The sequence below is a fragment of the Pipistrellus kuhlii genome, unplaced genomic scaffold (assembly GCF_014108245.1).
Source record: "Pipistrellus kuhlii isolate mPipKuh1 unplaced genomic scaffold, mPipKuh1.p scaffold_m20_p_1, whole genome shotgun sequence".
Classification (NCBI taxonomy): domain Eukaryota; kingdom Metazoa; phylum Chordata; class Mammalia; order Chiroptera; family Vespertilionidae; genus Pipistrellus; species Pipistrellus kuhlii.
The window spans coordinates 747,039-768,806 of NW_023425404.1; the positions used below are offsets into that span (position 1 = coordinate 747,039).

At 45.7% G+C, this 21,768-nt stretch overlaps 1 protein-coding gene across 10 annotated transcripts in view; it reads right to left on the reverse strand.

Moving 5' to 3' along the window:
• The window catches only part of TDP1 (tyrosyl-DNA phosphodiesterase 1), a 48,814-nt gene that overhangs the window by 20,171 nt on the left and 6,875 nt on the right, over positions 1 to 21,768 (reverse strand). For 5 of the 10 annotated variants that reach the window (XR_004986498.2, XM_045573169.1, XM_036429090.2 and 2 more), the window contains exons 4-13: positions 21,236 to 21,291; positions 17,608 to 17,704; positions 14,981 to 15,015; positions 9,998 to 10,090; positions 7,046 to 7,213; positions 6,216 to 6,294; positions 5,045 to 5,230; positions 4,141 to 4,189; positions 3,224 to 3,290; positions 1,811 to 1,918 (exon numbers count right to left, since the gene is read on the reverse strand). Coding sequence is in view for 9 of the 10 variants with exons in the window: in XM_045573169.1 (XP_045429125.1) it covers positions 1,811 to 1,918; positions 3,224 to 3,290; positions 4,141 to 4,189; positions 5,045 to 5,230; positions 6,216 to 6,294; positions 7,046 to 7,213; positions 9,998 to 10,090; positions 14,981 to 15,015; positions 17,608 to 17,704; positions 21,236 to 21,291 (938 nt within the window). In the remaining variant the exon portion in view is untranslated. Of the gene's footprint in view, positions 1 to 1,464; positions 1,473 to 1,509; positions 1,599 to 1,810; positions 1,919 to 3,223; positions 3,291 to 4,140; positions 4,190 to 5,044; positions 5,231 to 6,215; positions 6,295 to 7,045; positions 7,214 to 9,997; positions 10,091 to 14,980; positions 15,016 to 17,607; positions 17,705 to 21,235; positions 21,292 to 21,768 lie in introns of those variants that run through there. The other 5 variants (XM_045573386.1, XM_045573342.1, XM_036429101.2 and 2 more) reach the window with 4 other exon arrangements.

Below are 21,768 nucleotides of genomic sequence, written 5' to 3' on the forward strand. Positions count from 1 at the left end.
AGATACAGGTTTTATAAGCTGTTTTGTTAGTTTTTTTTAATTGAATTTATTGGGGTGACATTGGTTAATTATCTTATAGAGGTTTCAGTTGCACAATTCTGTAATATTATATATCACCGGTATACTGTACTGTGTGTTCACTACCCCAAGTCAAGTTATAAGCTGTTTACTTGAATCTCAAGAGGGCCAATGGATAGGAGCTTAATAATAATGTGGTAACTAGTAGTTACTAAAGTCAAACTGTTAACTAATATTTAATACAGACTACACTTTATTTATTTTTTAATATATTTTTAAAATATATTTTATGGATTTTTTAACAGAGAAGAATGACGAGGGATAGAGAGTTAGAAACATTGATCCTCCACCTACCCATCCACATGGCCCTTCCCTTCTTTCAGATCAGGTCAGTCAGGCCTTCCCTGACCATCTATTTGATGAATAGTCGCCCGCCCACTGGGCCCAGGCACTCACTACCCTAGGGCACAGTACTGGAGGGTGTGCCCAGGCTCGAAGGCCCTGGTTTAACCTCTGAGCTCCTGTTCCCCTATCTGAACGGGGACTGACAGCTACACTGTAAAATTGTTGTGAGGACAGCGAGAGTGAGAATGCAATGTGCTTAGAAGAATGTTTGGAGCTGACAGTCAGCAGTGCATATGCACTTGAAGGGTCAGGAGACAAGCAGAGGTCGACAAAGCTCCAGGAAGAGATGAGACCAGCCCTGAGCACAATTCTTATTTCATGGGCAGCTGCTGGACAGGCAAGGAGAGACTACAGAGGGATCAGGAGAGGAAATTTTACAGGCTGAGGACAGGACTCTGGGCTTCAGTCCATAGGAAGCGGGAGAGGCTGCTGCACACAGGACAATGAGGAAAATCCACGTTACTGAAAGACGAATGGTCATGGTCAACTGGACAGGTGGCCTGGGAAGAGGACAACCATGTGACGGGACAGGAGAGGTGACCGTTTCAGAAGTCCAGGTGATCAGTATCTAACCTGGTAATTTCAGGGGTTAGAAAAGCAAAGTCTGAGGCATTTAAAGGATGAGTAGGCTTTGATGGATATTTCCAAACACCCACTTGCTCGCCTCCACCACAGAACAGATCCTTCCTGGTGTCATCATCTCTGTGTCTGTTTTCCGACATCCCTGAGATTGTGAGCATCTCAGACCCATTGTGTAAATCTTACTGTTTCATCTGTGTGTCCAGCACCCTCAGGAAGGACCGGCAGCAAGTGCTGCAGATTCTCCAAGGAAGGAACAGGGAGAGAGTCCAGGGGGCTTGCAGCCTGATGGGAGTGGGCAGCTGCTGCTAAAGCATAGGAATGCTGGGGAAGACATCTGCCTGAAAGATGAGCTCAGTTTGGGATATTCTGACTTTGAGATAAGGGGCAACCAACCAAAAAGTAAAAATGAAAAATAAATAAAAAAGAAAAAGAAGGGAGTTGCTGGTAGGTGTCACTTACATTTGGGGCTACACCTCCCCTTGTTATGGAAGTGTGGAGAGTGGGTTCTAAGATGTTCTGTTATTTGAGTTACGTCTCTCAGGGTCCTTTGATAATGCTGGGATGCTGAGTAGATCAGCTCATGACTGCGTTCTCTACGAAGGGATTAGTTATGGGCCTCCTTTAAATAAGGCTCATGTAAGGCACACATGTGTGCGTGCACGCGCGTGTGCACGGACACACACACTCACACACACACACACAGCAAAAACTAATGGCAATTCAGAAAATCACCTTTTGGAAACCATTCAGTATTCAGAGCAGGAGTTACAAAACCCCTACCATGAGGAATGTAAGGACTATTTACCTTGTGACAAGGAACCACGCGATCTGACTGAAGTCTGGAGAGGGTCTCATGTACGTCTTGATATGTGGCATGGCGTTGCTGCGGCCAGACGTCTCAGCCGACCATTTGCTAGTGACAGGAAAGACACAATCACCAATAAGAAAATACAAATCAGCCGTTCTTCTAATATTAGCAAACTGCACGAAAAGCAGAATCCTATCATCTGAAAACCAGAGCACACAATTCTCTTCAATATGACCTGTGATATTTTCTTAAACGCTGTTCAGACAGAATAATGCATGTTCATTTTAGAATGTAGGTATGCAGACAAATAACGTACCTCCACTCAAAAAAGTATCTCTTGGCGTCTATGCCATGAATACCCACATGCATTCAAAAACTATTGTGCTTTCAGCAGCATGTCCTCACATTCTGTCTCCTATCTGGACTGTTTCTAAAAGCTCACACGCATTACTGAGCAGAGGCTCAGTAAAAGTTTGCTGATAAAACAAAATACAAAATGGGAAAAATACAAAAGAGTATGACTATCACAATGGAAAGTTGAAAAGCAGGGGGATAAATCAGAAATACCTGAGTCAAATGCTGATATTTGCATATCTTGCATTTGGTTTCTAAATTTCCAACAATGTAGGACTCAGGGGCCGTGGGGAAAAATGGCCTGTCTCATGAGGTGACAACCCTTGCTTATCAGAAGTCGGGTCTCGAGAACAGACTGTCTGCAAAGACTGATCAGGACTGGGCCCATCATCAGATGATGCAATGCACTGGGAGGCAGACCATCCTGGGAGGCGCTCCATTGAAGAAACATCCTCTGGAAGGAACCACCTCCCGAGATAGCATTAAAGAAAAGCTCCTGATGGCATCCCGGGTTAGACTGAAAGCTACTGGGATGCAAACTGCCTTCCTTTCTGGCTGTCCCGCAAAACAGTGGCCTGGAACTGGGACCAGCCTGGAGCACGCAGATGTACGACCACTGCAGCGAGGACAAAGGGCAGTCATTTCACTCGTCCATTCAACCTCGGACTGAACTCTCCTAACGAGCCAAACACCGCCGCGCATGCTCGGGGAGGATCCCACCCTCAGCAAGCTTGCAGTACGCAGGGTAAGGCTGTGTGGAGAGAACGATTGTATGTTACATACTGGAAACATGAATTGAGAGGTACTCATGTGAATTCTCAACTACCCAGCATGTTCTTTTATTTATCGTTTTCTTTATGTGTCCATATATAAATAGAAATGCCACAGAGATAAATTTTACTCTTTGGTATTAAAAACCTATTCCAAAAAATAAAGTTCAAAACCTTAAGATGATTTCTATCACTAACATATGTAGCTGAGCCCTATTATGTAAGCCTCTTTAAATAACATCTTGTTCCTAAAGCTGCAACAGCAGCATTCGAGCCAGTTACTTACTGGAAGTAGGCATGGAGCCAGTTCTGCTTTTCCGCTGTCTGGATGCTGTAGGGAAGAGAGCCCCCGGCTTTTGAAACAAGAAAAATAAATAATAAAACAGATGCAATAGAATTTGAGGATTCTTCATTAAGAAGCATAGTAAACAAAACCTATAGTAAACAACGGTGAGAAAGTGAAAGGGGAAAAACAACACTGCTTCCATTTTTCATCTTAGAAAACACTTCCTGGACAGGAAATGCCTGCACTTGCACCATCTATGTCCTCTCAGTGGGCTTCCTTTCTGAGAGATGAGTATTAGTGTAAGTGTTCACTGTCTGCAAAGGAAAGGGGGTAGGGGGTGGTCATTTAATATCTGCAACCCCACAGACTTGAAGGGTTAGAAAGAATCCTGGCCCAACCTGCCGTCCTCATTCTTAGCCTCCTTCTGCAAGGTGAGGTGTGGAGCGCCTGTTTTAGCCTAGGACCAGGGCAGTTGGGGCAGACTAGGATGAGAACTAGAACTGGAGAGAAAGATTAGAGCAAGGCATGCTGGGACTGTTCTGAAAGGGCACGGAGCAGGAGGGGCAGCTGGTTTCATCTGGATGACTTGCCTGGACAGCCAATCTGTTGGTGGCAGAGGCTAGAGCGGCCCTATTGGCAGAAACGAGATGAGCAGCCATTCAGAGGGGACTGTGAGGGCTAAATAACATCCGGGACCTGCCCACCTGCACCATCTTGGGAACATGACCAGTGCTCAATGTCCCAGTCTTCATGATTCTTACCCAGTTAAGAGAAAGATCACCTCCAAAATTCTAACCCATACTTTCCTCATCCCAAGGGGGATGAGAAAAGTCTTATTTCTTGTTTTTAAAAGTTTACCAGGGCATTTGTGAAATATACACAAGAAATAACATTGTGGCAGGCTTCCCAACAATTACCTGGATACCCTTCTAAGCTGGTCCGCACATTTTCCACAGAAGGATAGATCTAAAAAGAAATACGAAAAATTCCCAATGACACTTGGAAGGTACCATGTTGAAGAAACTATTGGTCAAAAGGAATGCTGATTAGTTTTTAAGAAAATGAAATATCAATTAAAAATACTGAGAGGCTTAGGAAACATGCTCTAAAATTTCAAAAGTTCCCATCTTACAGTAAAAAAACAGAACTTCTGGTAATTAATCCTATATAATAAAAAGCTAATATGCAAATCGACCAAACGGTGGAACGACCGGTCGCTATGATGCGCACTGACCACCAGGGGGCTGATGCTCAAGGCAGGAGTTGCTCCCTGGTGGTCAGTGCACTCCCACAGAGGGAAAGCCACTCAACCAGAAGCCGGGCTCATGGCTAGCAAGTGCAGCTGCAGTAGCAGGAGCCTCTCCCACCTCCATAGCAGCGCTAAGGATGTTCGACTGATGGCTTCCAGACTGTGAGAGGGTGCAGGCTGGGCTGAGGGACCTCGCCTCCCCTCTCAGTGCACAAATTGTGCACCAGACCTCTAGTTTGATGATTAGAAAGCACACTTCCATTTGAGTTTTTTCTCCTGACATGCTACAGTAACTGAATTGAATGCAAAATTAACTACTAACTCAAAGATGTCTAAGTACCTAATAATGCTTCTAAGTCTGCAGGCCATGCCTTTCCAACATCTTTTCCTGGGCTTGACAACCTGGAAGGGACAACCACTGCTCGCTGATGGCTGACGTGGAGCTTTGGCTGAACTTGATTACGATTACTAATATCACCGTATCCATCCCACCCACTGAAGACTGACTGTTGACTGACTCCTCTCCTGGACGAGAGAACGCAGATGAGGGACGCTGGAGGAGGAGCACTCACCAGATGAAGGGGAGCCGTGCTTTTCCCGGGAACCCTGCTTTCCCTCCCCAGGGTCACCAAGGTCTCTCTGAATTCTGCACACAGCCATTTGGACTCGTCAGCCCCCAAGGAGCCAATGCTTGAGAACTGGCCGATGACGGGCCAAGCCTCGGCCTTAGGTATGGACGGGGCGTGCTCTCTCAGGATCTGTGGAAGGGTGACAGTGGAAGCCACGATTAGGACCAGACCCAGGTGTGGGCATCTACCTGCCACAGGGTGCACTCAGCCAGAGCACTCTACCCTCTCTAGGTCAGGACCCAGTCAGGGCACCTGCCCGGGTGGCGGGCTCAATTCTCAGTAGGAGGCGAGCAGGAAGCAGCTGATAGATGATTTTTCTCTCATCACTGTTTTATCTCTCTCTCACTCTCCCTTTCTCTATGAAACCAATAAAAACATACTATAAATAATTAACTAACAAACTAACTAACTAACTAACTAAATAAATAAAGATGTTGCCTGCTTTCAGCTGCGGTCTCAGTTTAAAAAAAAAAGAAGAAAAAAAAGAAAAGTTAAAATTTTCCTTAACCAAGGGGAATTCTTACATGACATAAATAATTTATGGGAAAAGAGGTAAGGCTTTGAACAAAAACATTTTAGGGACATTATATTATTGAGGTCAGTAAACTGTTTTCTAAAAGGCAATGAAGAAGACATTAATTTTCAACTTGCTGGTTGTTTTATTTTGTGAAAGACCTTTCTATGTTTATTTTCATACCAGCAGCAAATGTGATTTTTGTAGTAACAATTCTCTTAAGGGCTCTGGTTTGGTAAACAAAATATAGCTAATTGTTATAGCCTCTACTCAACACTACATTCTATTTTATTAAATTTGTATGTTAAAAGTCCTTGATATGCTGATCAAATGCTACAAATGGAATCTGATTATCTCTATTACAAGACATATAACTAAAAGTCCATTTAGAACAATCAATATCTATAGAACAGGCAAAACAAAAGTTTAAAAAAATTACTGAAAACGATTAGGCAATCAAATTATCATGTGCCTACTATTTGCTCAGAATTGTTTTAGATATATTCTAATGCTGCTATCAGAACATACAATTATAAATAAAAAGGGAGATAATACACATTCAATTTTTTAAAAAAGTTAAAATAGTAAAAATTCTGTTACCTTCCGAAGCCTAAAGTGCCCCCAGTTATCTTTCTGATCTCCTTGAAAGCGTCCTGGGGTTGATCCAATGAGGTAAACGCTACAGAGATATAAAATGTAAATTACAGAAAGTATCGATGTGATTTGTGAACCCCCAGTCACAAAATACCCATGAAGTGTTGTGAGGCCAACCAGTTTTCTTGGGATACTTCCTCAGAGGTGTAGCTGATACTTAACCTCACTGTCAAGCACACCCACTACAGCACCTGCAGGGGGAAGGGGCCAGGCCAAGAACTGGCTCATGTGCAGAGTGACCCAGCAGGAGGCGGAAGGTGCATAGGAAGCATCCCTGCCTCACTTTAGGGCAGGGGTTCTTAACCTTTCTAATGCCGTGACCCTTTAATACAGTGCTTCATATTGTGGTGACCCCCAACCATAAAATTATTTCCGCTGCTACTTCATAACTGTAATTTTGCTACTGTTAATGAATAGTAATGTAAATATATATGAGATTTCTGATGGTCTTAGGCGACCCTGCTAGCGGTTCTCAACCTGTGAGTTGAGACCCTGTTAGCGGTTGTAGAGCCTAAGACCGCAATGTGAGGAACTGTATTAAAGGATCGCGGCATTAGAAAGGTTGAGAACCACTGCTTTAGGGATACAGAACGCTTGTTCCTAAAGCTGCAACAGAAACAGAACAAGGAGATGCACAGCGACAACCTTCTGCTTTCATCATGTCATGAAGGGTGACCGAACGCACTCAGCCTCCTTCCAAGATCCTGCGTTCCAGACCCTGCATGGCTCTCAGGTGTCACCTGCTGTGAGCACCAGACCGAGAAGAGGGCACGTACTTGGTTTCGGAGAGGTCGTGGGCCTGGAGGATGTCCACCCACTCCTTGAGAGGAGGTGCGTTATAAGCCATCAGGTAGCTGATGAGATCGGCTTTGAAATGTGTTGTCGACTCTCCAGACCCGTGGGTGCCGTGGGCCATTCGTGGGTACAAGGGGCTCACCCACATCCTGGAACGGGAGAGAAAGGCCTATTAACAGTCGGGAAGCCACTGGTCACAGGGCTTCTCCCATTGACTCTGCACTCACCTGAGGAGGAGGGGAATTCTCACTGAGTCTCCACCTGGTGAGCAGAGATCCTTAAATATAAATCTGACCGTGCCACTAGGACAGTTTCCATCACATTCAGAATTATTTTTGAAGACCTCACTGTGCGTTTAGACCCAGTAAGATCTAGCCTCTGCCCACCTCTCCCAATCCAATCCCCTCCATGATTCCTCTCATCCAGTCACCACACCTTCTTCCTCCTTCTTCCCACGCCTTACATACTGCTTTCTGAGGTGTGATGACAACAGTCAATAGTTTTAATCTCAATTCTGATAGCAAACCTATACCACCTGCAGTAACCCCAGCAAGACTGTGCCCATGACTATATCAATATGGCTCTTTAGTCAAGTGGATAAAAGTTATACTGAGAAAAATGAACGAACAAGTCTACTATCAATAAACAAACACATCATGATATATAAGCTAGAGCAGTTGGGGGGTATTTTTATAACATATACATTCCCGGCGCCTGGAATGACTATATACCATATTTAATATTAGATTAACACAAACCAAATACTACAGTAAGTGAAACATTAACGACGTCTTTCATTTCATCAATCCTTTCCCCCCAAAGGAAAACAGGGGGGATGTTGGGTGAGAGCCATGATGTACGATGACTTTCTAAACCGGATTCCGAGGTGTGAGGCATTTTCACACTTCCCAAAAAAAGATGAGAAAATGGTCATGGGACAAATAAGTTTAAAAGTTAAACGGTGGACCAAGGGGCGGCTGGAAGGGATGGCAGGGACACCTGTACAAAGAGCAGGGTCAGCAGGTAACTGCCTTTAAATGTCTTTCTTAAAAGATGACAATGCAATGCATGAGGCTGCAGAGCCTCGGGGAGGAGAAGCTGGACGAGCCCGAGAACAGAGCCCGATCCGGGGTCAAGAGGGAAGCTGCAAGGAGTGTCACATCTTTGACCTTTTTGAGTTGTAAACCATGTAAAGCTACTATCCAGCTTTTTTTAAACTTAAAAAAAATGTTTTTAAACTTAAAAAAATTTTTTTTTAAAATGAAGGAATAAAAATGAACACCCCAATCCTGTACTTTAAACCCTGCCTGCACAACAGCCACCCCCTGAGAAGCCTGGCTACTTCTGAACTCAAGCTCCTGGCCCCAGAAGGAGCAGGAGGCCGGGTCAGAGCCTCTGGGTCACAGAAGACCTAAGGCCGACTTAACAGACTCAGTTCATTACGTTGGTTACCATTTCCCCACAAAAAACTCTGTGAGCCTCATTTTTTGTTCTGTTTTTGATAGGGCTACATATAAGTCACAAGCCCCCAAGCCCAGCTCTGCAGCTTAGATGCTCCTGAGGTAGCAAGGCATAGTGAACCCGAAACTCAGTGGGCCAAGAGGGTCTGTGCTGAGGCCCCCAGAGGGAGGGGCGACAGCCTGGACCCTGAGCCCATCGGATTACACTGCATTTTAAGTGGGACTCAAACCCGAACACGTTTAAAGGAAAACCATCAGGAAGTGGGCATGGGGCTCAACACCACCTGGTGTGGTGGGGGAGCGGAGTGCAGAGTGGGAACAGGAGGTGCTGGGCTAAGGGGAAAGACGGGCCATCTGCAGGAAGAGAGGTGCCTCGTTATCTACACCCACACAGGCCGAAGCAGGCTCCGTGGGTGGAGGCTGCAGGCTCTGTATTCCAGCTCGACCCCTGGGGGACATGGACTCAGTTAGCTAATTCTTCCCACTGTAGGGGTTCTAGCACAGGCTGGGCAATGAACTGTGGCAAGGTCTGTGGGGGCGGATGACAGTGAATTTTTGAACCCCGAAATGCTGCTACAATAGATGAATGCCTGAGTTTCTTCTAACACAGAAGGCTGTTAACAAGCTCTTAACTTAACCTCCTTGACAGGAAGGCAAAGACGGACAACATGGCTTAAATGAAAGAAAGGTGAGTTACAGCTAGTCACAACGAAGGGCTTGCCCGGAGAGAGAACAATGGTTAAAATCTGATTTGGGCAAATCCCTAAAACTAAACCCAAACCCCTCTCGAGAAAAGATAAAAAGCTGGACCCAGCATCCGTGCACAAGGACAAAGGGTCAGTGATATAAACTAAGCCTGAGCCCTCACGCCGGATTCTCTGAGATTTACAACCCCGTGAACACAGGAAAGGCTTTAAAAACACACCCGGACAGATGTGCTTCCTGGGAAACTCCAAGGATTGGCGGGAGGGGCGTTTTTAGCACTCGACTAACTGAGGCCCCATGGGAAGTGGCCAGCCTGAGTCCAAGTGGGAGCAGGGGGAAGTGGAGACCAGAAGGCTATCCAGTGGGTCTTACTGGGAAAATAATGGGCTTAAATCTGGCACTTAGCACCCTCTTTCCGGCCTCAAAATACTTGGATGGACCTGGCTGTAGTGTGTGTATGATCTCTTTTCATAAAAAACGAAAAAACCTACTGTGCGTAGATGTTTATCTGTGTGTCTGTGTATAATAGGCAGACATGGATGATTATGCTACACTGTTAACATTGGTTACCTCAAGAGAGAGAAATTGGGGGAGGGAGATACTAAAGGAATACTATCTTTTTCACTGCATGTGTGTATTTTTCTATGCCGTGTGTGTGATTTTTACAATTAAAAACATAGAAAAACAAAATAATAAAGCAAACGTCCTGGCCTTTGCCCTGCCTCCGCACACACAGCCACTGCCGTAAAGCAAACAGAAGCAACGCACCCTTGCGTCTTCTGGTGCCAGTCCTCCCGGATGAGGTTGGAGGTGTGTATGACCACCCGGAGGCCTTCTTCGTACTGCAGGAGCATCATTTTCCTTTAAAGACAGAAAGGCATTAACGTTACTCAAAAAATGTAATACTTTTCTAATGCAAATGTAATAGCTAAATGAATTCTTCAAAGGCTTATATCACCCACACGTTTAACAACTATAACCCTCCTTTCTTCTACACACTAACTACCAAAGTCTGCTTAAGTGGTAGGTAGAAAACGACCTCCCAAAATGCTCAGAGTACCTGGTGGTCCATGGACATTTGCCCCGCCCCATCCACAGGGCCAGTCCTGACACTTCAGACCCCTCCCTTCCAGGCTAGCCCCTTATTATCTTCTCAGCATCATCTGTTCCTATTAGGGACAATAGGAACCTTCTTGTCCTATGTTTTCCTGACATTTGGTCACAACCCCTTGCTGTGTCATTACTAGCATTTAAAAAAAAATTGCAAAAGAATAAATAATAAGCTCAACAGTGCATTGCATACTGTATATTTAAGTTCAGTATTGGCTCACGGAACTTGTTTTGCCAAAAGCATGGATGCATGAGGTAGACTGAAAGGTCAAATGTACTTTTTTCTTTTTTAAGTATATTTTTGTTGATTTCAGAGAGAGAGGGAGAAACATCAATGATGAGAGAGAATCACTGATTGGCTGTCTCCTGCACACCCCTTCTAGGAATCGAGCCCTCGTCCTTGGCATGTGCCTTGACTGGAATAAAACCGTGACCTCCTGGTTCATGGGTCGATACTCAACCACTGAGCCACACTGGCTGGGCTCAATGTATTTCTTATTGTGGGCTATAGTTTAAAAAGAGTGTGAAAGAGCCCTAGCCAGTGTGGCTCAGTGGATAGAGCATCAGCCTGCGGACTGAAGGGTCCCAGGTTCAATTCCCTCTGGGGGCACATGCCCGGGTTGTGGGCTCGATCACCAATAGAGGACATGCAGGAGGCAGCCAATCAATGATTCTCTCTCATCTTTGATGTTTCTATCTCTCTCTCCCTCTCCTTTCCTCTCTGAAATCAATAAATATATTAAATAAATATATAAGTAAATAAAGAGTGTGAAAGAGCCTTCATCTCCATGCTCCACAGATGCCGCACTTGTCACCAGTGCACCTGGGCTTGAGGTCTGTCTTTCCTTTTCTTCTCCATTAACTCAAATCAGTCCTGGTTGAGTTCACTCTTTCCCACGGGGCTGCCCCACACCTCTAGTCATCAGACACACTTCTCTCACTTTAACAACAGTGAGAGGGAGAGGGTGGGAACAGCGGAGAAATAAGAGCTTTCCATCTGAAGTAGCAAGACCTGAGCTCCAGTCTCCACCAGGGAGAAGCCGTACAACCCTGTCATTTAACAGCCCTGTCATTCCATGTCCCTGAACCTTGGTTTTTTTTTGTTTTTTTTTGACACGTGTAATGTGAAGGATGAAGCCCTTCCTACCTCACAGGGCCATTGTGAGGTGAGGTACAATGTGCACTCAGGTGGGCGTAAAACACTCTCGCCTGTGCACTCCCACTCGTCCTTCAGCGCCTTCCTTTCTTTCATCTGCCTGGGATGACTTGTAGCGTCTGCTTGTTTTCTAATTGTTTCGGAATCTAAGCGCTCTCCCTACCTAACCAGAGCCTCATTACTCAAGGCACCAATGCTGCTCTGACTTTTTATTTCTATTGAGGCCAACATGCTACTTCACGTCTACTGGCGTAGGTCGGTTCACACAGGGAAAAATAAACAACATGGATACTGTTTGGACAGCGTGGAGCCAGCATAAAAAGTTACGGAAAAGAAAGTAAGGACAGAGAATGAGATTTAGCTCCTGCCACACTGAGAACGTGACATGAGCTGGCAAACGGTAGATGAATGCAGAGCTGCAGAAATGACAGCTGGTGGGCCAATCTTCCCATGTATGACATGCGCACCTGAAATCTGGGCAAATTTATGTCACCGTTACCAAACTAGCAGCTGACTGGCATTAAGAATAAGCCAGCTATGAATCCATGCTACGAGTTTTACAAATATTCCCATTAAGCACCAATGATCAGAGAAATCAGGCACGAATGTCAGTGAGACCCGCAAACAGAACCGTGGACGGATTCAGGGGGAGTCGCTCACATCCCTTCAGAGACAAAATAAGCACATGCCAATCAAGTCACAATTTAAAATGGATAGAAAGAGTAAGAAATGGGTCTCCCTCGAAGAGTGCTGACCTGCATGTTGCCTTCTGAGCTGTGGGGACAGCCACAGGGACCCGTCCCAAATCTGCAGCTGTTCCCGTGAAGGGCCTGCGTGCCAGGCACCAGCCTAGAGGCTCCACGGGATGCCAGCACACAGTGCCCACGGTAACCCAGAGCGGGCGCCGTCTCCCACTCCACCCGCACCACCTGTGGCTGGGAGACGGTGCTCACAGAATGAGCCGGAGGAAGAGCTTGTTTGGAGCAGACAAGCGGATCGCCCTCTCACTGCGCGTGGCTTCCGCAGGGATGGGCACGGGGTCACAGGTCACCATGCCAGGGGTAGGAGTGGGCGAGGGGGGGATGCATGGCGTGATCTGGGTGAGGATGCGATGGGAGTGGGAAGAGGCCTGTCCTGCCGTCCTGTGGTCAGTCCGTTAGTTGACCTGGCTCCCGTTAGGCAGGGAACTGGAGGGGCAGCGGCTCCGACTCCCTCCTTCCCGCCTGCGATCCTCAGGGCCATGTGAGCTAACTTTGCTCCGAGTTCAGGGGAAACTGCTGCTTTAGAATTCTAACGCCTCGTGAGAGACTCCCTGGAACTGTATGACATCCTTCAGAAAGGATGACAGAGCACGCTCACCGTGCCTCCAGGACTACGGGCTCCTGCAGGCCGGCTGCTTCTGATCATTGCCAGCTGCTCTGCACAGAGCCCGCACATGCCTGCTAACGTGAGCACCGCCTCCAAGCCACTTCCTACTTACTGCGGCCGCTCCACTCTGCCCCATGAGCTGCAAGGCTTTCCTCCTTTCCTAACTCATGTGTCTGTCTTGCCCCTCTGACCAAAAGACTAAAAGCTGCAAGAACAAAACTCATTATGTCCCAAACCCGTTATATCCCCAGAGCTGTCTCTCAAGAATATAATAGATATTTAATAATTTCTAAACCATTTAAAAAGGAGCAATGGACAGTGAATGCAAGATATGAGTACAATCTCCTACAAGACACTGCCATGTTAACAAAATGCCAGCTACACATAATATGCGGGTGGGAAAGGTCCCAATTACTCCCTTAGGCATTTAAGGGCGAATCTGGGGGGTGGGGAGGAGAAAAGGAGGAATAAATTTGCCAAGTGGTTTGTGTGTTGGGGAGGGCAGGATGGACCACAGAAAACAATGGATCCCTCTGAGCAGCAGCACTGGTCCAGGGAACACTGCTTATCTGCGTGGGGCCTCTGGTCTGGTCTGTGCAATGAAGACTCAATTGAACATCCATGTGTCAGACCCTAGCCAGGCCCAGCACACTCAGGCCCTCCTGGACAAAGGCACAGGCTCAGCGACTTCTTGCTGGCATGTGGAATACAGGGCGACTGCCCATGAGATGCTGGCACAGAAGGCGTGGCTGGCACAGGAGCCTGGCACTGGGGGTCTAGGGAAGATGCTGAGCCGCCGTATACAGTGCCATTCTGTATCCTCTGCCTGAATCAGCATCCTGTGAGCTCAGTGTGACACAAACAATAACTGATCCTGCGGTGCCTGAGTCCACTCTCAACAGCTCTCGGACCCTGTCCTCCCCAACACACAAACCACTTAGCAAATTTATTCCTGAATGAATTAGACCGAAGCTCTAATTAGGGTTAGTCGGTAAATGCTGCATCATTTACTCAAGAGCATCTAAGAGCAGATAACGTAGGGTCGGTAGGTCGCCTTTACGAAATGGCTCAACTCTTTCAGCTCTGGTTCCTTTTTCTTAAAGCCACTGGACAGTATAGTTTTAAGTGGACAGAGAGAAAGATGAACGTATGCCTTCATTTCAGGGCACCGTAATATTAGGAAATCGGGGATCACAGAAAGACTCACACTCCCTCCTAGAGATTCCCTTTTGCCCTACAGACAGACGCCAAAGGAACATGCCGGAAGCTGCCAGCGACAGAGGAGGCTCGGTCATGTTCACTTCACAAATCCTTCCCAGAGAAACGTGCTCGCTCGCGCGCGCTCGCTCTCGCTCTCTCTCTCTCTCTCTCTCTCTCTGTCTCTCTCTCTCTCTCTCTCTCTGTCTCTCTCTCTGTCTCTCTCTCTCTCTCTCTCTCTATATATATATATATATATATAAAAGGCTGAAATAGGGACAACCATGGCTAGTCCTTATTCTCACTTGCAGAAGCAATTATGTAAAAGGGCTCAGCAAAAATAGTGGCAGGACTAACCTAAAGCAGGAGTCCAGCGGACATCGGCGCAACGTGCCAAGTAGGAAGAAACACAAGTTCTTCCCGTCTGGCTGGCAAGGCTTCAGAAGAGCATTCGAGAAGAAATTTCTGAGCTGTTTTGAGCAGGGACAGGCATCAGCCTCTTGACAACTTTTTGTAAAATAGTGTTTTTTTTCAATCACAGGATATTCTCTACTTGATGTTGCTGAGACTCTCTTTAACACAGTGGCATCTACAGTGCGTTACTGACACACATACAGTCACTCAGAACCACAGACCGCACACCACAGTATCTATTCTCCTACAGCGAATGTCCAGAAAGAAAAGCAGAAACGGCACCAGAGATTCGGGCTTTTGTGCTGAAAGTATTGTAGCTTCAGGCTGTTAGAAAACAACTCCACTTCCTCTATTTCCTTACTGATAGATAGCATTGCCACTCCTCCCCTCCCCTTCCCAGCAAAATCATCACACCTGAACTCCGAACTCCTGCAAGGGCCTTTCTGAATAGCATCCTTTGATTTATTAGCACTATACCCTCTCCCCAGTTCATAAAAATTGCTTACGTGTGGTGTGTTCCAAATGCAATATCCAACTTTGCCTAGGATGAAAAAGAAGTCAAGTCACTTATTAAAAAAAACACCTCAATATCCCTATCTATTGGAAATTAAATTAGAAATGGTTCAGGTCTTTTTTTCTTCTTTTTCTTCTTCTTTAATTGCTTTTACTGCCCTCTAGTGGACAAGCCTATGATAAACAATACAGCTTTTATAATATCCAGTGAGGCTTGTTTTTAAAAACTTATTTCTTAAAAAGTTACCCAGAATAATTCAATACTTTCTGCATTTTTAATTATAGTAATTAGAAGTTAAAAAGCCTAATTTCTTTAGTTGTCAAAAACTAATAAAAACAAATGAGCATTTGCAAAGTTGTAACATGATAAATTTGGCTTATACAGAAATTAACAATTGCAAAAAAGTTTTCAGCATGTATTAAAAAAAAAACACTCAGTGGTGGCATCAGAAAGACTTGTGTTGTGATGTTAAAACAAGTTTTCTTACATTAATAACATAACAAGTACTGAAAATAAAGAATATATTAAATTTTCTTATTACAAAATGATTATCTTCATGTATAAATGGGGCGTAAGTGGAGAAGTAAAACATTTTATCTAACACCCAGTATAGCAAGACCTTAAACAGACTATCCCTGATGTAGGTTAGGAAAGAGTTAAAGTAGAAACATCAAAATAGCAGTTAGGTATGTGCAAACCCTCGCTTCACAACTTTGCATGTCTTTGAAAAAAACTTAAAATCTCTGTGCTTCATCTTACTCCTCTTTAAAATGATGCTGCTATCAGGGGATTCGGAGTTGTTAGGAGTAAATGAGAAGTGTTTCAGGTGCGTAGATCCGTTTGCGGGAGGCAGTAATAAGCAACTGAGCACACAGGTGAGGACACAGGCCCCGGACTGGAGATGCTCACGGACAGGTGGCCTATCCGCCATCCTCGCACACTCAGCATGTGGGGTGCTCACAGACCAGCATGCATTTGTGTGGTCTGGCCACAGAAGAGAGAACAGGGAAGTGTATTTGATGTCTTTAAAATCACAAAATTAGAATGAAGATTGCCACTCTGTAAAATGATATTTAGCTGGGAAAAGACATGGTCAAGAGACTTGGCTTTTGAGTTGTTTTGTTGTTATAAGTTGTGTGATTTGGGGCAAGTCTAAGCACAAAATCAAGGATGATAGTAACTTCATCAGATAATATCAAATGGGCGCTTTTGGGTGCAAATGCACCACATCCTGTACAACAACCCAATGAAGAACAGCATTAGCAGTCCACTTAATCATGGAGGACATAGGCTTAACCTGGTTCAGCGATGAGCCCAGGATGACACAGTTAGTGTGTGCAGAGCTGGGACAGAACCCGGGCCTCAATCTCCGACCTCTGGCCCCGCATGTACGAATAGAAGTGTTAGCACACACAGATTCTTTGACATCAACATCAAGAATTCATCTTACAGACAAGGCATAAAGGTATTTCAATAGGCCAGGATGGGGCCACAATCCTTCTGTTCCTCCGACTACATCTAGGAGCTTCTGAACAGCTCTTTGCACAAGGTTTGAAATATTCTGGCTCATTCTGCCCTCTAGTGGCCGGTCTGGAGCAAGCCATCAGGCATGCCACAATGTCTCCAAAAGTTCTCAGGACAGGGAGTCTTTGAAAAACACGATTTCTATTGATTTAATCATTGTTATTTTTTTAGTCTGATGAGAGCTATCCTACTGCAGTTTAACCTCTTCTGCTTGGGAAAACAAAAGCAAAAACATTGGATTTTAGGCAATGGCTAAGCAAAGGTTTATCTGCGCAGAAGTGAGCTATAGATAGATAAGTTGGGGAAAAGAATGCTTTCAAATTCCAACTATATAAAGGGCAATGGTTGAGTCACAGCCAGGTTTTGAGAGGCGTGCTGGCTGACTAGAGACAACCAGAGGAGGTCTGGAAGTTGGGGGGGAAAAGGGAATCCATGGTACATCCAGTACAACTGAACAAGGTGAGACAACTATGGGAGATGTCTTCAAACATAAGAACCACAGACACATGCTAGGGGGAGAATTACTGTTTGTGCTCCAGAGGGAAAAATTAGGACCCATGTGTGGAAGTCACAAAGAGGAAGGTTGTGATGGTTAATTTCATGTCAGCTTAGCTAGGACACAACATCCAGATGTTTGGTCAGTTGTTGCAGTGAAAGTACTTTTTAGATTAAAGCAGATTACCCTCCCCAATGTAGGCGGGCCTTATCCAATCAGTTGAAGGCCTCAGGAGAAAAAAAAAGACCCACTCCTTCAAGGAAGAGAAAATTGAGTCTCCAGACTGCCTGTGGACTCAAACGGCAACACCTGTGCTTGCCTGGATATTGGACTTGCCAGCCGCCCCCATACATAGAGATGTGTTATGTGCCCCGTAGGTTGCTTCCCGGAAGAACTCTAATACAGAGATAAGAAGCCAACACAAAGAAAAAAAAATCTTTCTAACCACAAGGGCTACCTCAGGAAGCATTCAAGCCAAAGCTAGACAACATCTGTTGCGGATGCTGGAGGGAGGATTCCCGCACACGGCAGGTAGGAAGAAGAAATGTCTAAATTCCCTTCCAACTCTCAGACCAAGCATGACGGCAATAGCAGCATACCTGGCAGAGGGAGATGTTTCCATAAGGCTTGGCCTCGGCGTGCAGCTGAGCCTTAGCTTCTCGTTTATCGCCATGCACCAGCAGGATCGGCTTCTTCCTGAAGAGGCCAGAAGAATGAGAAATACATCATTCACGGAGCTGGATTCTTGCCTGGTGAAGGAACACCAGCTTCTTTATCACCCACACGTGCTTCTGGCCTCTGTGGAGACTGAGTCCGGGGCTAACAGAGACGTCAGTTCATCTTCACTGACCAGTTACCGTGACAATGGGGATAGGGGGTCCGATCCCGAAGCTCTAGCTGGACTCAGAGAGGTTGTGACTCAAGCAAGCCCTTGAGTAATGAATTACCTTCTTTGGTCCCAAAGGGCACATGGTTACTCTGTGTTAATATGTATGTTTAAATTCAGACGGATTAAAGACACAACATTACCGTTGTATATATAGTGTGATGCTCTTTTCTTTCCCTGCTGTTGGGACCTTGCCAGGCCTACATTCACCAAGCTCCTACTGTGTGCTAGGCACTGCACTAGACTAGGATACAAGAGTGAACAGACCCAGGTCCACAGCAGCATACAGACTCATTAAAGGTGGTTCTATTGCAATGAAACAGGAAACAGAGCCCAAGTTACACTGAAAATGCTGTGTTTTAATTCCTAAAGGACAACATGAAAAGACTCTTCAGGCCTGGCTGGCGTGGCTCAGTGATTGAGCGTTGACCTAGGAACCAGGTGGTCACAGCTCCATTCCCAGGCAGGGCACATGCCCAGGTTGCAGGCTTTACCCCCAGTGTGGGGTGTGCATGAGGCAGCCAATCAATGATTCTCTCTCATCATTGATATTTTTATCTCTCTCTCTTTTCCCTTCCCCTCTGAAATCAATAAAAATCTATTAAAAAAAAAAAAAAAGAGAATACTCTTCAGGAATAGATTAAAAGGCTTTTAAGGGAATTATGATCTTCTCCAGTTAATTCAAAGCGAGATAATCCTTAAAAGTCAATATACCTTTGCAAGCACACCCAACAAAACAAAACTTGGATTTTTATTCAAGGAACATGCAAACAAGATGAACAAAGGAAGCTACTTCCACATGTTCCAACCACAGTGCAGAATGATTCTCCACCCTATGTGAAGGGCAACAAGCAACTAAAAAGAAACATTATAGAAAATGCACTTCCGGTACAAGCACCTAGCTACCTAATCCCCAAGAACTTGATAACACGTTAGTTCAAATAAAACTAAGAAACCACACCTTCACAATTTTTTCCCATTTTACAACTAGAAAATCAGGACAGAAAATAATTAGTGTTATCAGATCATCAGGACTTTCTTAAAAATAAGAGATTAACCATTACTGATAGAAGTTGAAATCTGCATGAACCCCTTCAAATTTATTGGTCCCATAAACTGTCATCAAAAGGCTGTTGAGATGGTTCATTTTCTGTGTCAACTTGACCGGGCCAAGGGGTGTTCATGTAAAACACCATTTGTGGGTGTGTCTGGGAGGCTGTTTCTGGATGAGATGGCCTTTGAATGGTGGACTCCAATGTGTGGCCTCATCCAGTCCACTCACAGCCCAAGGAGAAACAAAGAGTGGAGGGAGAATTTGTTCTCTTCCTCTTGAGCCAGCTGCCCATAATACATCTCCGTATACTCTATCTCCCTTGGTTCTGTTTCTCTGGAAAACCCCTCTAAGGGCAGCATCTGAATGATGCCATAAGGCAGTACAACCTCTGCGGTCAGAATTTCTGTCAATTCTGGATGTTGCCTTAATTTGACAGTTAGGCCCTTCCTCCTCCTTACAGCTCCTGATGGCTGGCGTTCCCCATGTGCACTGAGCAACCAGTGTGTGTGGGAAGGCAGGACCCTTCTGTCCTCTGACCAGTTACTGAGAGTCCAGGGGGTACCAACAAGTCTGTTGGGGTGGGGGTGGGAGGGCATAATAAAGTACCACAAGCCCGGGGGCTTAGACAACAGGACTTGTCTCTTGGTTCAGGAAACAACAAGGCTGAGATCAGGTGTCAGCAGGGTTGGTTCCCCGTGGGGGCTGGGAGGGAAGGGCCTGCTCCAGGCCTGTCCTAGCTTCCGGGTGGTATTCTCCCTGTGTCTTTGCTCTGTATGTGTCTGTGTCCAAATGTCTCTTTCTCATGAGGACACCAATCACATTACAGTAAGACCCCCCCCCCCCCTTTATGACCTCATTTTGATTTGATTATCCACCCCCCAAAAAACCTACTTCCAAATAAGTCACATTCGGAGGTACTGGGGGTTAGAACTCCAACAGATCCTTTTTGGGGTGAGACAATTCAACCCATAACAGATACACAAGGAGTCGTGGCCTATACTTCAGCAACACTTGAAGGTGTGGCAATTTGATTTCAAGGTCTTTGAGAAGCAAGGGAACGAATAACAAAAAGGTGCTAGTGCAACCAACAGGGACGTCTGTGGCCAGGAGCCCATGCAGACGGGCTTGCTGCCTCCCAAAGTCCCTGATGTCCGTTCTCTCCTTTCCTAACAAATCCCGACCTCCCTCAGAGAGGGTGTGCTCAGCCTAACTTCCTTTACAGACTCTCTGAGAGCCAGTCATCGTCCTGTGACTGCCGCTCAACGAAATATAAGCAAGGCGTTCAGTGGGACTTCAGGATGGCCGCTCAGAGGGGCCCCAGCTGGGACGTGCCATCTCATCCTTCTCCCCTTTCTTCTTCTGGCCTGGAACACAGACTGGGGATCCGCAGCCCCAGGTGGATAGAAAGACGGGAGGGCTAATCCTCTGAGGACCATGACGGCCCAATCCAGGACTTAAATGTCTACCTTGTGGATGTCTTAGGTTGGAAAAAATGTTTTCTTTCTTGTGAAAGCGGCCGTTATTTTGGGCTTTCTGTCACATGCAGCTAAAATGAATGCTATGGGTCAGAGGTCAAATGCAAGCCCTGGAGTGTCAGCGCCCTGGGAAATTTCAATGACATTTCATCTACCATTAATGATGGTTTCCACCATCTTGTTCCTAAATGAACCCAGGACTCGGAGGGACTGACAATCTTTATTCCCACATGTGCCTTCCTCAGCCTTACTTGCTGTTACGGAGCCTGCCATGTGAACGCATTAGAAACCAGGACGGCGCATGTCACACTGTGTGATGCTATTCAGTCTGTGTTGCTGGATCCCAGGCTTTTGAACTCCAGGTGACAGACTGAAATCCATCACCTCCATCACCTGGGTAAGGGAAGGCCCCGGGACCCCTTTATTAACTCAGACTACAAGGAGAATCATTTAGAAAGCGATTCTCAGCACAGGGTGATGTGCTAAGTAATGCTGGCCACGTGTGGGCATGCTCACAGGGCTGGGCGGTGGGGTGGGGATGAGGGAGGGTGATCTCCTTCACTTTAACATCAGACATAAAGTTCTCTTATGGGGGATGGAAGTTGTCTTGATCTACTTCTGGACAGGGAAATGGAAGATATGGTCAATTCTGTAATAGGAATATATGTGATTAGCTAGAAAAAAAAAATGCTGTTTTCCCAATGTCTGTATGATCAGGATGGTTTCAGAAGACGTTCACCAAAGATGGCCGGCAGCTGCCTGAGAAGCATAGAGCATGTGTTTCAATGCCACCTGTCATCCCGGGGACTCACCTGAACTCCTGTGGATACTGTCTTACGAGCCAGTCCACGTCAAAACAGTAGTTAAACTACAATAGATGGAGGGAAAAGAAAAGCAGGTCAGTCACGGGTGACTTAGCCAGGCAGTCTATACGGAGAGCTGGGTGGTTATTTGATGGAAAGAAACTCTAAAATAATGATGAACCACGTTTCATTTATAAGCCTAGATAGTTCTGCCACATTATTCATAAACAAACCTGCGATACACCTTGAAGGGAACGTATGGCCCAGGGGGTCTGAATCAATGGAGGAGCGTGTGAGAAAGCAGGTTCTAGGCAATTATACTTGTGTGTTTGGCAGCATTCGTATCTGCCGTTTCTGAGGGCTCTCTGATTAATTCAGACAAAGGGGCTTATAAATGTACCCTTCCCCCCTCAGTGATTACGAAAAGGACTTTTAGAAGAGACCATCCACTTCTAGCCAAACCGAGGAGCCAGCTTTGCAGACAGGCATCTGGGACTGGACGTTCACTAGGCTTACAACGATTACAACTTAACCCCCAGGTT